The 13940-nt window shown below is 47.0% G+C and overlaps 1 protein-coding gene across 1 annotated transcript in view; it reads right to left on the reverse strand.

Moving 5' to 3' along the window:
• Ccdc180 (coiled-coil domain containing 180) overlaps positions 1-9362 on the reverse strand; it is a 50349-nt gene extending 40987 nt beyond the window's left edge. Inside the window, exons 1-7 of the mRNA XM_057791188.1 lie at positions 9273-9362; positions 6360-6550; positions 4845-4933; positions 3080-3189; positions 1201-1329; positions 1013-1123; positions 801-896 (exon numbers count right to left, since the gene is read on the reverse strand). Of these exons, the coding sequence (XP_057647171.1) occupies positions 801-896; positions 1013-1123; positions 1201-1329; positions 3080-3189; positions 4845-4933; positions 6360-6550; positions 9273-9341 (795 nt within the window). The 5' untranslated portion in view covers positions 9342-9362. The remainder of the gene's footprint in view (positions 1-800; positions 897-1012; positions 1124-1200; positions 1330-3079; positions 3190-4844; positions 4934-6359; positions 6551-9272) is intronic.
• Positions 9363-13940: the final 4578 nt, after the last annotated feature.

Raw genomic sequence — 13940 nt, forward strand, 5'->3', positions numbered from 1 at the left:
AGACACACATATACATACAGAGAGACATACACATCTACACACAGAGAAGCATACACATATACACACAGAGAAACACAAATATAGGCAGAGAGACATGCACATATACATAAATTTAAAAATAAATAGCTCTTTAAGAATACAGTTTTAAAGTAAGAATGACCATTACTGTCAAGACCTCTGCTGTCACCCTCCAAACATGTCCTGGCAGGGAGCACTGCTATCCCAATTGAAGACCTAAGGAAAGCTAGGTCTGCACAATGCACCCATGAGCAGTCCAAGCAAGAGCCCTTGCACACGGCGGAAGAGTCAGGCTTTACTCTGGAGACCTCGTGAACAACCTTGAATTTCTTACTTCCCATCATCAATGACAGTGGTGGGAGAAACTGGGAGTAAAGAGACAGAGCCAAGAGGCAGGGGTGGGGCAACCACAGATACCACTGGCCGGTGGGAGAGGCGGGAAGAATAAGGAAGCCAGAGTAGGTGGGACTGGCAAGGGTGGAAAACCCTGGGACAGTGGAAGGTCTAAGACAACCACCCCAGAGTGTAGTGCCCATTGTACTACATGCACAGGAGCTGGGACATGGCCCAGTAAGTGATGGCTGAGTGTGGGCATGCAGCTATACTGCAGGAAACTGTGAAAGCATTCCTCATGGCTGCTTTGAAAATTTGCTTGGTTCCTAACCAGAGAAGCCTACCTGAGTTACTTAGGGACACCACAGATGTGTCCTGCATTCCTGAGACACCAGGTACAAGATACCTACCCTAGGCCACGCTCCTCCCCACCATAGACCACCACTCACCATGGCTTCTTTATCTATCAGCCTGTATACATCAGGCTGCAGGAGGTAGGTGGTTTTCTCTATGATGTCAACATATCTCTTCAACACGTCCTTTAGCTAGAGAGGAGAAGGCACCCCTGTGAGTGACTCTCAGTTCCTAGAGCACTAACAGGAAAAAGAGAGCAGCCCCGCAAACCCTTCTAAAGAAAGGAGCCTACGTGCAGCCCACTTGCCTTGTCAGCTCGAGAGACCTCCAGTGCCAACAGCTCTTGATCTAACTCCTTAATCTCCTGCTTCTGCTGCGTGAATCTCTCAGCCGCCTTCTCCCACAGCTCCAGTAGTGTCTGCACAGGGGAATTGGGTCAGTCCAGGCGCTCCTAGAAAGGTAGGAAGGTCAGGCACAGCCACCAGGGACCCCTACCTCAATAGTGTAGTTCTCAAGGTCCGGTTCACTTTCAACTTTTTTGAAGAGCTGGTCAACATCCTCATCGGACTGGGACATCTTTTTCAAAAGAAGCTCCCCTTTCTCCAGGATGAGAGGTTCCATCTCCTGCAATAGACCAGGAGGCTGAGGGTTAGGGCATTAACACCCCAGGTAGAAAGTGGTCTTCCCTGTAATGGGGGAGGTACCCCATCACGTCTCAAGAAGGATTATTTAGACCTGGGGAGTTGAAGCTTGATAAGGAACTGGTACCCAGAAGACCAGGGCACCCTGCAGGATACCAGGCACAGTGCCTGTGTGGCTTGTGTTGCCACTTGATTCTCCCCCTCAGCAGCTGAAGGAGGGGCTGCCATCAGACCAGTCTGTCCGCTCCCAAAGAAACTCAGGACAAATGCCTAACCATGGTGCTCTTAATGTACCAAAGTGTCTGCTTGGCCTCTAGGCTCCTCAGTACCTGTGGCTCTTCTCACCGCTTCTCACCATGCTCCACCCCACCCTTCTCAAGGCCTGAGCTTCGCTTCCCTTCCTTCCCTTGCTTCTCTTTCCTAGAGAACCCTGCCATTTTGGCCATCTTCCCTCTTGGTATTCCTTCCTTGGCTCCTCTCTCCTCTTTCTTTCTCTCACTCCCCTCCCTTCCTCTCATGACCCTGTTCAGTCTGGACTCTTCCGGATGCCTCTGGCTGTACCCTCCTTCATATCTACAATAAAATCCTTCTCCTCAACCATGCCTAGGTGTGGTCACGCCCTCATGTCATTGAGAGCCTGGAACTGGTATTCAACAAACAGTCAATAAAGGAGTAAATGAAAAAAAAAAAAAAAAAAAACAAGTTTACTTTGGATATGAAAGCCAAGGCTAATGGCAGTGGAGACGCAGTGACGGTAGGGTTGGCATCTAGTTGAGACATAATGATGACAAGACTGGAGTCTGCCCTTAGTGCTGTGGACTCACAGCCAGTTCTTGGGACTCAAGACAGGGAGTCGGAGAAGAGAGAATTGAGAGATGCAGGCTCGCGTCTCAGAGAGGAACATGGAAGGAATAAATGATTCATTAGGAACCTTCGAGTCCCAGTGTAGTTAGAGATGAGGTCTAGAGAGGGACAGGAGCCAAGGGTGGGGAAAAATGGAAGAATCTGTGGTGGTTTGAATCCCCCCTAGAGCCTCAGGCATTGGAACACTTGATCTCCAGTTGATGGCGCTGTTTGTGGAGGTTTAGGAGGTGTGGCCTTATTGGAGGAAGTGTGACACTGAGCACAGGTGTTGAGACCCTACTTCCTGCCTGCTCTCTCAGCTTTGTGCTTGCATTTGAAGGCGTGAGCTCTCAGCTTCCTGCCACCATGCCTGCCACTTTCCACACACCATGCTTCCTCACTGTAATGGAGTCAGCCCCCTGGAACCATAAGTCATCTTGGTCATGTGTTTTATCACAGCAGCAGCAAGGTAACTAATACGGACCCCACTTGTGCCAAACTGTCTGGGCTGCATTCTTAGACACCTCTGCCTCTCCATCGGCAGGACTGGCAGTCAGTCAAAGGCTGCACTTTGGAGCCAGACAAATTAGTTCGGATTTGGCCTCTTTCGTACCTGTTCTGGTAAGACTCTGGTCCTCTCTGCAAGATGAGGTAAGAGTCTCTAGCTTACTTATGAGGATTCTCTGAGAGTGAAGGGAGCCTGCACTTAGGATATCCCTGTAACAAGCCCCTTGAACACGTCCTCTGTGATTCCATCTATGCCTTTGTTTTGGTGTGGCATCGAGGATTACCCAGGGAGAGAGGAGGAGAAGGAAGATTGGGGACAATGAAATCACACCTCCCCACCCAGGGAAAGCCACAGAACAGAGGAGAGGGGAGCAGGGCCTCACCACCCCGATCTGCTCAATCTCCTCCTGAAAGCTCGTCAGTGCACTCAGGTACTTCCTCTTCTTGAATTCTTCTTGCGCTTGGAGGATGATGGAGCGCCTCTTCTCAGAAACTGTAGGGCCACAACAGAGCTGATGAGCCTCCCGGCAGAGAACAGGGCTCCCAGGGAGGCCAGCGTGGCAGAGAGCCGCAGCATGCAGGCCTGAGGTCAGAAGGCAGACCCCAAAGCCAGGCCAGCGTGACAGAGACTTTGGAAAAGACGAGGAAGACCCTGAGTGCTACAGGGAACAAGGTTCAGACTCCCAGGCGAGGGTGAGGGTGGGGATATTGTGCAGCGATTGAGCACCTGCCTACAGGCTTGAGGGCCCTGGATTCAACCCCTTGTACCACAGGTAAGTAAACAGACAACTACTGGGGCAAAATTCCCAAATGGTGTCTACAGGATGAGAGTGATTGTTAGTTTTCTTTAAAACATTTTCAGCCAAATGTGGATGGCGCATACCTGCAATCCCACCACTAAAAAAGACAAGAAGATCTGAAACTTTGGGCCGGCCTAGCCTACTTAGTGGAACTGTGTTAAAAACAAACAAACCAACGACAACAAAAAAGTTTTATAGATACAAACACACAGGCGTTTTTGATTTAAGGGAGTTCTGATCTGGTAAAAGAGAAAATACTGTAAACTGAAAATACATTTAATTATACCTAATCTAGTGAGCATCAAAGATTAGTCTACAACTGAGCAAAGATCATCTAATACAAGCCTGTTTTGTGACAGAATGTTGACTGTCTGAGCTGAAATCTGTATTGAAAGTGAAAAGGAGAATAGCTTATGGGTATGCTTTTGTGCCACTGTGAGGTCGACAGAAGGCAAGAGAAAGCCAGTAGTGACATGCACCCTTAATCCCAGCACTCGGGAGGCAGAGGCAAGTGAATCACATCTGTGAGTTCCAGGCCAGCCTGATCAGCATAGGGAGTTCCAATACAGCCAGAACTACATAACAAGGAGATCCAGTCTCAAACAAAACAAAACAAAACAAAACAAAACAAAAAACAAGCAAGGAAGAAGGAAATACAGTAAGGTGAGCCATTGTTAGCCAGAGAGGGACCATTTGCAGCAATGTTAGCCAACACTAATGTTTGCTTACTATGTGGTAGCATCCTTCTAACTATTGTACCCAAGGACCAACCCAGGAAACTGAGGCTGTGCTGTTGCTCGCCTTCTGTAATGTGCACAGCCTGGCACTCGCCTTCTGTAATGTGCACACCCTGGCTTGGTGGCTAAAGAACTAAGTCACGGGCGGCTGAGCAGGATGTGAACCTGAACCCTCAGCCTCCAGTCCTGTCACCTGCTCTGTTTATCCAGGAAGCTGGATGCTGGCTGCCACCTGGGATAGTGGGACTGGGGCTCTCAGCAGAAGGGCATGACTGCCAAGGCAGTTGTACCTTCTGTTTTTCTAATCGTGAAGACACAGGGCACCCACATGTGGATAGTGTCAAATGACGCATGTAGTGAGAAGTGAAAACCTGGCTTGAGAAGCCGCATCACGCCCAGCAGCGAGCTCTGTCCTTCCTAGGAATCGCCCACCGTGCAGCAGCCACTGGCTGTAGCTCCTGGGGGGAGTGCCCAAAAGACAACCTCTGGGAAACTGAACAGAGGACCCCAGTGAGGGCAGCAGAGCCCCTGAAGTAGAACCACAGCAGATCCTGCCATCTGGAAACTTCCCTGCCTGGCACAGGCCTGGGGCTGAAGGACAGGAGGCTCACCAATGTCGTCCATGAGGCCCTGCACCTCTCGTGCAGCAATCATGTCCTCCGTCTCACGCATCTTTTTCCTCCTGGCTTGTTCCTTCTCCCTGAGGAAACAAGTGGGCAAGAGTTAGCCCTGACCCCATCCCCACCCAGGATGGCACAGGCATTGGCGACCACCCAGCATGCCTCCTATTCCAGAGAGCCCTGGAGGCAATGTCCAGGCTCCCAACCAGTGCTTCTGACCCCAACCAAGCAGTCCCTGAGGGTCCCTGGATGGAGAGTTAGGTGCCTGCTTCAGACACAAGCTTCAGACACAAGCTGTAAAGCCCTTACCTTGCCAGTAGGGGTCAGGAGCTGGAACTAAGTTCCAGGAGTTGGAAACTAAGGGTCACAAAGGTGAACAGCCCAATAAAGAATAAATAAACAAACAAATAAATAAAGCTGTGGTTTGAATGAGAATGGCTCCCAGAGGCTCACATATTTGAATGTTTGGTGGAATTGTTTGGGAAGGACTAGGAGGTATGACCTTACTGGAGGAAGCGTGTCATTGGGGATAAGCATTGAGGTGTCAAAAGTCTATGCCATTTCCAGTTAATGCTCCCCCACCTCTCCCCTTTCTCTCTCTCCTCTCTCCCTCTCACGCTTGTGGCTCAGATGAAAGCTCTCAGCTACTGCCCCAGCACCATGCCTGCCTGCTACCATGCTCTCTGCCATGATGGTCATGGACTCTAACTAACCCTCTGGAACTGTAACCAAGACACATTCTATGAGGCAGCTGGAGCAAGCCCATTTTCTGAGAAGGGCATGTAGAGCCACTGAAGCAGAGCTGGGCTTTCAGAGCCCCTCTGTGACACCAAGGCCCCCATAGGGTTGGATCTAGGTGGGATGAGCGGAGATCTCTGGGTAAACCAACTCTGCCGGGGCCAGGAGGAGGGGCACGGCGAGGAGGGGGGGTGGCAGGGAAGACTGGAATCCAGTCTGGAGTAAAGTCTACAAACGCACCAGCTGTGAGGCAAGCACCAGAGACGCCCCAAGGCCCCAGGCGAGCAGAATTTTCCTGCTGTCTCCTAATGAGTCCCACAGCTGGGATAAGACTACAGGTCTGGACTGCAGCATGAGGAGAGTACTTCAGACGTTATTTCAAATGTCGCTGGCCCAAAGCAGTGAGGCAAGACCCTCCTGCTCGGAGCTTTATATTCTCACTGCCCCCCCCCCCTCCAGCCTCCTGTCTCTGCTTCTCAGCGGCAGCTCCTCCTCCCTAGGGAACTTCCGGGACCCTGCCCTCTGCGTGGTTTTCCTACTTATGAGGAAACATAACTGTTTGCTATTGTTGAGGAATCACGTTTCATGAGAGTTTGATCCCTATACCCAGACACTGGCCCTAGGCACCCCAATCAGGAGAAAAGCATCTTTTCACGCAGATGTGGCTACCTCCCTGTTTCAGAGGAGGTACCCGAGACTCTGTTCCTATCTGTCACCATCTTGAGTCTTTGAATGAGGACCCGCAATGTGCCTGATATCAAGACTTACCTATAGAGAACTGGGTTTTCCGTGACCCAGTCATTGGGGAGGCTGTGCACCCACTTCCTCTGCCGAGGGGTCATTGTTTCCCCTTCAGGGAAGGCCACCTTCTTCATCATGGGTGTCTTGACATTCTTTGGAGTCCCAGAATGCTCTGCAGCCCGCTTCCTGGTGGCTGCCAGAGCTTGAACCAGCTGTACCTGAGTGTGTGGGAGATGGGAGTCTGGTGAGAGTCTCAGATGCCAGAGCCCTTCACGATTACGTGCCCATCTGAGAAGGACAGGTAGCTGCCATAGAGAAGATGCTTTGCACAAAGCCTTCACCTCCACACCCGCCCACCACAGATCTCCTTCCCTTTTATAGACATGGGCTATTTCAAGGAAGAGGTAGGTAAAGAACTTTGAATGAAGATCCAGACTTAGTGTACACAACCATTTTTGTAGTCATAAGGAACTGGGAGAAAATGGGGGGGGGGGAGAAACAAACAAAACAAAACTTTCCATTTATAGGAGATTGGCTGAGTAAAATTTCTTTGATTGAAATATTAGGACCTTATTAAAAACAGAAATTACAACAAATTTCTTATGACCAGGGAATCATTATGAGACAATGTATAAGTGAACATATCAATTAAAGCATAAGTAATGGGGCTGGAGAGATGGCTCTGTAACAGCATTTGCTGTTCTTACAGAGGACCGGAGTTCCATTTTCAGTACCCTCATGGCAGCTGACAGCCACCCATAACTCCAGCGCCCCCTGCTGGCCTCCACCAGTACCAGGCATGCACACATACTGAGTCAAAACACTCAAATTCAAATCTTTTCTTGAAGCATAAATTAAATATTATAGGCAGGGGGCACTCTGGATACTGCCAGATCTACTGACCCTTTCAAAACATTAAACAAACCCACCTTCCTTCAAAGAAAAAAAAACTACAACCCAAATTATAGTGTGGTTTCGAATTTTAAGAGATGGAAAAACAGCATGCTAAAGATTAAGAATAATAACTCACTTATAGGGAGCAAAGTCATGTGAGTAACTTAAGTCTGCTTTCTCGATGCTTTCACCATTTCTAAAGGTTATACAGGCGGCATGATTTATGGTTCAAATTAGGAATTTTCAAAAACTACTTAAATAAGCAGTACACTAGGTTTGAGACTTGTGTATTTCTTTTAAGGTCTCGTTGGTCTGCAAGGAACACTCAAGAAGACACAGCAATCTTTACAATAGACGTGGCCAATGAAGTCGTTAACTCTGCAAGTCAAGTCCTCAATGGAGGGAACCACTAGGCACTCAGGGAGGTGTGTGAATATCCCAGTTGTTTATTATTATTTTTATTATTGTTGTTGCTTTGAGACAGGATATCTCTATTATGTAGCCTTGGTGCCCTAAAACTTGCTATGTATATCAGGCTGGCCTTGAACTCAGAGACACACACCTGCCTCTGTCTCCCAAGTGCTGGGGCTAAAGCCATGTGCCACCATGCCCAGCAAGACCCACTTTTTAAGCAGAAAAACATAAATTTCTTTTATGCTCAACAAAAGATCTAGGCAAAGGATGGTTAATTCCGATTGATTCTGGATAATTTTGATTAAAATTTTTAATCTTAATAAATTTCCTGATGTAATACACAATAATAGCATTTACTTTTAAAAATCAAAGTAATGTCAAAGCTCTCCTTTTAAAAATTTGGATCTTATAGGGAAGATCTGTGTTGTGGAATATTATTTTAAGATGTGTTACATTCGTTTATGTTGTGAAACATTTGTTTAATAATGCAAAGATGTGTTGCATTTGTTTGACTCTGTGAAGCTGTGTTACTCTGCCTGTCTAAAACACTTGATCGGTCTAATAAAGAACTAAGTGGCAACTAGCAAGGCAGGAGAAAGGACAGGTGGGTGGAGAGAATGAATAGAGGAAGAAATCTGAAAGGAGGTGCTAGAGGAGGAGGATAGAGAGGACTCCAGGGACAGCCACTGCACAGCAAGCCATGGAGAAAGAAGAAGGGTTTATAGAAACAGAGAAAGGAAAAAAACTAGAGGCAAAAGAGAGGCAGGATAATTTAAGAAAAACTGGCAAGAAACAAGCCAAGATAAGGCCAGGCATTTCGTGGGGGCCCACGTGTGACTCAGTTTCCATCTGGAGTCATTTCTGCCTTAAAGAAGTCATTTTAGTTCAAGCTTCCCTGCTCTGCTTTTTCCAGGAACCTTGAGGGCTGTGAGTAACATCTGTGTCAGCTCATACAAAGAGCATGTTTGCCCAGATGAAAGAGCACATTTTTCTATTAAGATTTGGGCGGGTGTATGCCAGCCGGAAGCACTCCCCGTTAGAGATTAGAAGCTGCTTAGCTGAATGAGATAGTGTGCCTGCTTGCGCTTCCTCCCAAGGACAGTGCAGGGAGGTGGTGAACGGACTGGACTGCTCTTTGTTCGGCCTTTCCCCTGTAGTACATATGCTGGCTGAGAAACTCGGGGCTGTTTGGTATTAACCTTCAGTCCTCACAGTCTACCCTATGTTTCTGTCTTTATTTCTCTTAATCTAACTTTTCCTCAGCCTCAGTGCCCCCCTCCCAGGATATCTCCGACTGATTCCTGTAGGAGTGGGCTCCGACAACATTTATAAGAAAAAATAAGGCTCCGTGTGATTTATTTGGAGCTGGGTGTTGGGGCACCCCCAAAGAGCCATAAGAGTGAAAAACAAAAACAAAAAGTTACAGACTTGGGAGTAGATAAGGGAGCGGAAATCGCTATCAAAATACATTGTGTGTGTGTGTGTGTGCATGTGTGTGCGTGTAAAATCTACTGTCAGTAAAAAATAAATAAAAAATTGAATCTTAGACACAAATCTCACAGAACAAAGAAGGGAACAGGAAAGTTAGAAGGGAGCAGATGGAAGGGGAGCTGTGGGCAGCAGGAAGCCTACCTCTGCCTGGAAGATCTGCTGGTAGACTTTTCCATTTTCTACCTGGGACATTTTCCCCACTGGCGACATCTTGGCAGCTGGCCGGATTCCCCTTCGTCCTGGAAACGAGCCTGGGTCTTGATCTTAGTGTCTGTCCACTACGAGGTGCTTGCGGGGACCGCGGGCCCTAGGACAGCACTAGGTCCCACAGGACATCCTGGGGAACTTAAATTCCAAAGAAAATAAGAAAGGAGGTGGGAGGAGGGGGAGGGAAAGGGAGACCGAGACAAGAGGAAAGGAACTTCTTCAGATAAGCAGGGGGCAAATCCAATGGGCACTTTCTGGAAAGGACAGGATTATTGTCGGCGTGCCACTGGATCTCTTACGGGAACAGTGAATTCGCCTAAGATGTCAGACGGGACAGGAACCCAGCCACATCCTCTGGGAGAAACGAGGAGTGGCGGGAGGGGAAGGATTTGCTTCTGTATGCGTCCTGCCCTCCTTCCTAGTTGCTCAGTCAACCCGTTACCCTCCAAGCCCCTGACCTAAGGTTGGCGGCTCCAGTACCTTAAACTCAGATTAGCCCAGACCACCAGCAGCAACAGTAGCAAGACGCCAGCGGTCTCCTAGGCGACGCGAGGGGCGGAGCTGGCCCTGCCACACTTCCCCTCTTCCGGAGCTGGGTCACTCGGCAACCGCAGCGACGCACGTGGAGTACTAAAACTCAATTACGACTTCCAATGTTGGGTTCTTGGAGCGCCCTTATATGTTCCCAAAGCTAGTGGGAGATCAGAGAGTCCGCGCAGATCTGGACTGTTGTGGTCAAGGAATATTCGTTGTTTGGTCAAAACAACCTGTGCGGGGAAGGTACCACAAGGTGGTCCTCGACTGTAAGAATCTGAACGAGATCAAATCTTTTCCCAATGCAAAAGAGGTTGGCAGGCTCAGAATTCAGGGCTCGAGACCTGCCTGGCGGAATGAGTTTCTCCTGTTCTGTGGGCCGCTCCGTTCCTTTCTAGAGAAGCCCACGGTGGCAAGTGTCTAGGAACAGACCAGCGGGCAAGTCTTTCCCCAAGGTGACTTTCCAGAGTGAGTGATCTTCCGCAGCGGGCTGCAGCATCAAAAATGCGAAGTGTTGACTAGACCACGCTGTTCTCATTCTTCGACGCAGGTGAATGAGGAAACAGTGAATACAAAACCCTGTAATTCTTTCTTTGATACAGGTGAAATAAAATAACGATTGGATTCATGTTAGCTGAAAAGAAAGTGTGTAGGTAACCCAGGGAAGGGAAGATAAACATGATTTTTATTAGTTTGTTTGTTTTAGTTTTGAATTTTTGAGACAGGATTTGTGTAACAGCCCTGATTGTCCTGGAACTCACAGAGATCCGCCTGCCTCTGCCTCCTGAGTGCTGGGATTAAAGGCGTGCACCACCACTATCCAGCGAAACACTTGTTTTTTTAAAACACGACATTTTATTCAGACTCTGGTTTGTTCGGTTTTTGTTTTGTTTTGTTTTGTTGTTTTTCAGTCCCAGTTCTTTTTCTCCTGGCTTGAGTTGCAGACAACAGAAGACTGTCCCTGCCCGGGCATTTTCTGCTCTAGTTCTGAGCAGTTATGGCTTCCTACGAGCTGGCCACGGTGACACATGATGTATGTGAAGTGAGATTGAAGCAGTCATTAAAAACCTCCCAACTAAAGACAATCCCCGTACAGATGGAACCACTGGTGAATTTTACCTTCGTAGAAGAACCAGTATCAATCTTTTCATCAAATGATCCCATCAAACAGAAAAGTAAAGAACTTTGTTAACCTTTTTATGAAGGTAATATTATCTTGATTCCAAAACCAGGTAAAGAAGCAACAACAAAAAAAGGAAAATGGCAGACGAATCTCCCCACTGAACATAGGTCCAAAAGTTCTCAAGAAAATGCTTGTAAACAGGATTCAAGACTACATCAAAAAGATCACCAAAATCAAGTAGGCTGTACTCCAGAGATACGGAGAGCTCAATCTAAGTAGATCAATAAATGTTATAAATTACATGAATGGATTTAAAGGTGGAAATCACAGGTTTGTCTCAACTGTGGAAAACGCTTTTGGCAAAATCCAATTTCCCTTCATATTTTCTAAGCATCTTCCTCAATTTCTTTCTTTGATGTTTTAATGTTTGCATTATAGCATTCTTTCCGGGTTTTTAGCGCCTTTCATATTCCAAGGTACTTTTTCCTTTTCTTCTTTTTTTTCTTTGTTTCTTTGAATGGGATCCTGCCTGTCTTCTGTCTTAGTATGTTTGTCGTTGTTATATAGCAGGGCTACTGACTTCAATGTTAATTTTGTATCCTACCATTTTGCTGAAAGTATTCATGTAGTGATCTTTTGTTTATGTTTTAACATATAAATCTTGCCGAAGATCAGAGTGTAGAGCTAAGCCCCTAGATACCAGAGAGTGGTGGTGCAGGCCTTTAATCCCAGGGAGGTGGAGACAGGAGTGATAGGGTTGCATGGAGAGAGGAAAATAAGGCGGGAGAGGACAGGAGCTCATGGGGTCTGGAGATGCAGTCTGAGGACAGGATCGCCCCTTCGGTCTGAGCACTGGTAGAGGTAAAGGAACTCCCTAATAGCTGGCTGCTCTGCTTCTCTGATCTTCAGCATTAACCCCTATATCTGACTCAGGTTTTTATTATTAAGACCAACTAGAATTCGTGCTACATATTCATCGCTTCTAAGAGTTTTCTGATAGATTCTGCTAAATTGCCCCTCTTCCAGAGAATGGCCACACCCATCCTATGGAGGTAGCACAAACTGGACTCATGGAGTTATATTTTCTAAAAACTAAAAAGACATTGTGCTGATAGTATTTATTGCCAACTTAACACAACTTAGTCTTCTGGAAAGAGGAATCTACTATTAAGGGGTTGCCCAAATCAGACTGACCTGTGGCTATGTCTCTGAGGCATCGCTGGTTGATGATCCCGGCCCACTGTGGGCAGTACACCTGCTGCTTAAGGTTCTGGGCGGTATACAAAAGCAGAAGAGGCAAGCCAGCAAACTGTGTTGCTCCATGGACTCTGCTTCAGTTTCTGCCTACGGGTTCCTGTCCTGCTCGAGTTCCTACCCTGATTCCCATGGTGACATACTTTGACCCGGAAATGCAAACAGAAATAAACCCTTTCTTTCCTAAGTTACTTTGATCAGAATGTTCTATCACATCAACAGAATGCCTGCCATCAGGAGCAGTCATGAAGGCAGGAGGGAGAGGTGTGTTGGGAAGTGTCTGGGAGAAAAGGAAAGGGGGGTGGGTACAATCAAGACACAGATATACATACACGAAACTGTCAAAGAATAAATGAAAAATATATTTAAAAGAATCTTTCTCACCATGAAAAGATTATGCTTATAGTTCATTTCTGATAGTATTCTATTATTAGAAATATAGCCCATTTTATTTATTTTCAATGCACCATTGGGTGTTTTCAGTTTCAGTTTGCATCCTTGCTTGGCTCTAGGGACTCAACCTGACTGTGGACATAAGGGAATTTTTAAAAATGATAGACAGCCCAACACATGGACAGAGAGCTGTGTAGTTGTCTGGGCGCTCACATGGAGAAACTGTAATACCCAGAAGCTCGGCTTGTTTGTTGCATAGAGTTGAGCAGAGAGGCTGGATGGCTGCATGCAGACAGACAAGGAAGCAGAGTTTATGGCATACATCTGGATCAAGGAGACAGGTTAGGTAAACCCCGTAGAGAAGTCTCTGTAGGAGAGCAGACTTCAGGCTGCAATGTCTGGGGGGAGAATGCTGTGGTGGACATTTCCTCCCCACACTGTCAGCACTTAAACTCAGTCCTCCAAGAAGGGTTTCTCTAACCTTCTGAGCCTGAGGCTGTGGGGTGGGGTCCTATTTCAACAACACTAACTCAGTCAGGACTTCACTCACTCGAGGCTGACTCCATTCTACACAATTTGGGAGTATATCCAAATCACTGCTCTAAGCATTCTTCTGTACAGTGAGCATATGCAGCCATCTCTACTTGCCGTGTAGTTAATATTAAAATTTCTGTGTCATAGAGTATAGTGTGTGCATCTTAGGAAAAACTACCAAAGGTTCCGAAAGTGCTAACAGTTCACACACACACACACACACACACACACACACACACCCCTAGTGGTCTGTATCCTTGGTAGTGTCATCAGACTTTCTCCTAACCATTACGTAGTAGTGTAGCACCATGGTCTTAATTTGCATTTTTCTGATGTGTAACAATATGTGTTCACAGGCTTGCACACATGTGCACACATGACACGCGCGCACACACACACAGATCTTTCTGTGACATGAGTTTTGTATTAGCTCCCTGTTACTGCAACAAAATGCCTGAGATATTGAACGTATGTCAAGGTTTATTTGGACTCATGGTTTTGGAGGCTGCAGTCTATGATGGAGTGGCCCATTGATCTTGGCTTCTAAGGAGAATATCATGGTAGGAATACCTAGTAAACAAAAATACTCATTCCATTGCTAAGAAACATAGAGACCAGGGTCCTATGATACCCTTATGGTTATGCCTCTGGTGGTTTAAGGACTCTTACTATGCACCACTCCCACAAGGTCCCATTTCTCTGCATGATGCTGTCCCAGGGACCAAGGTCTTAAAAGTGACTGGGCCTTTGGGAGATATTGCCTA

Source organism: Chionomys nivalis, chromosome 16 (genome assembly GCF_950005125.1).
Source record: "Chionomys nivalis chromosome 16, mChiNiv1.1, whole genome shotgun sequence".
NCBI classification, from domain to species: domain Eukaryota; kingdom Metazoa; phylum Chordata; class Mammalia; order Rodentia; family Cricetidae; genus Chionomys; species Chionomys nivalis.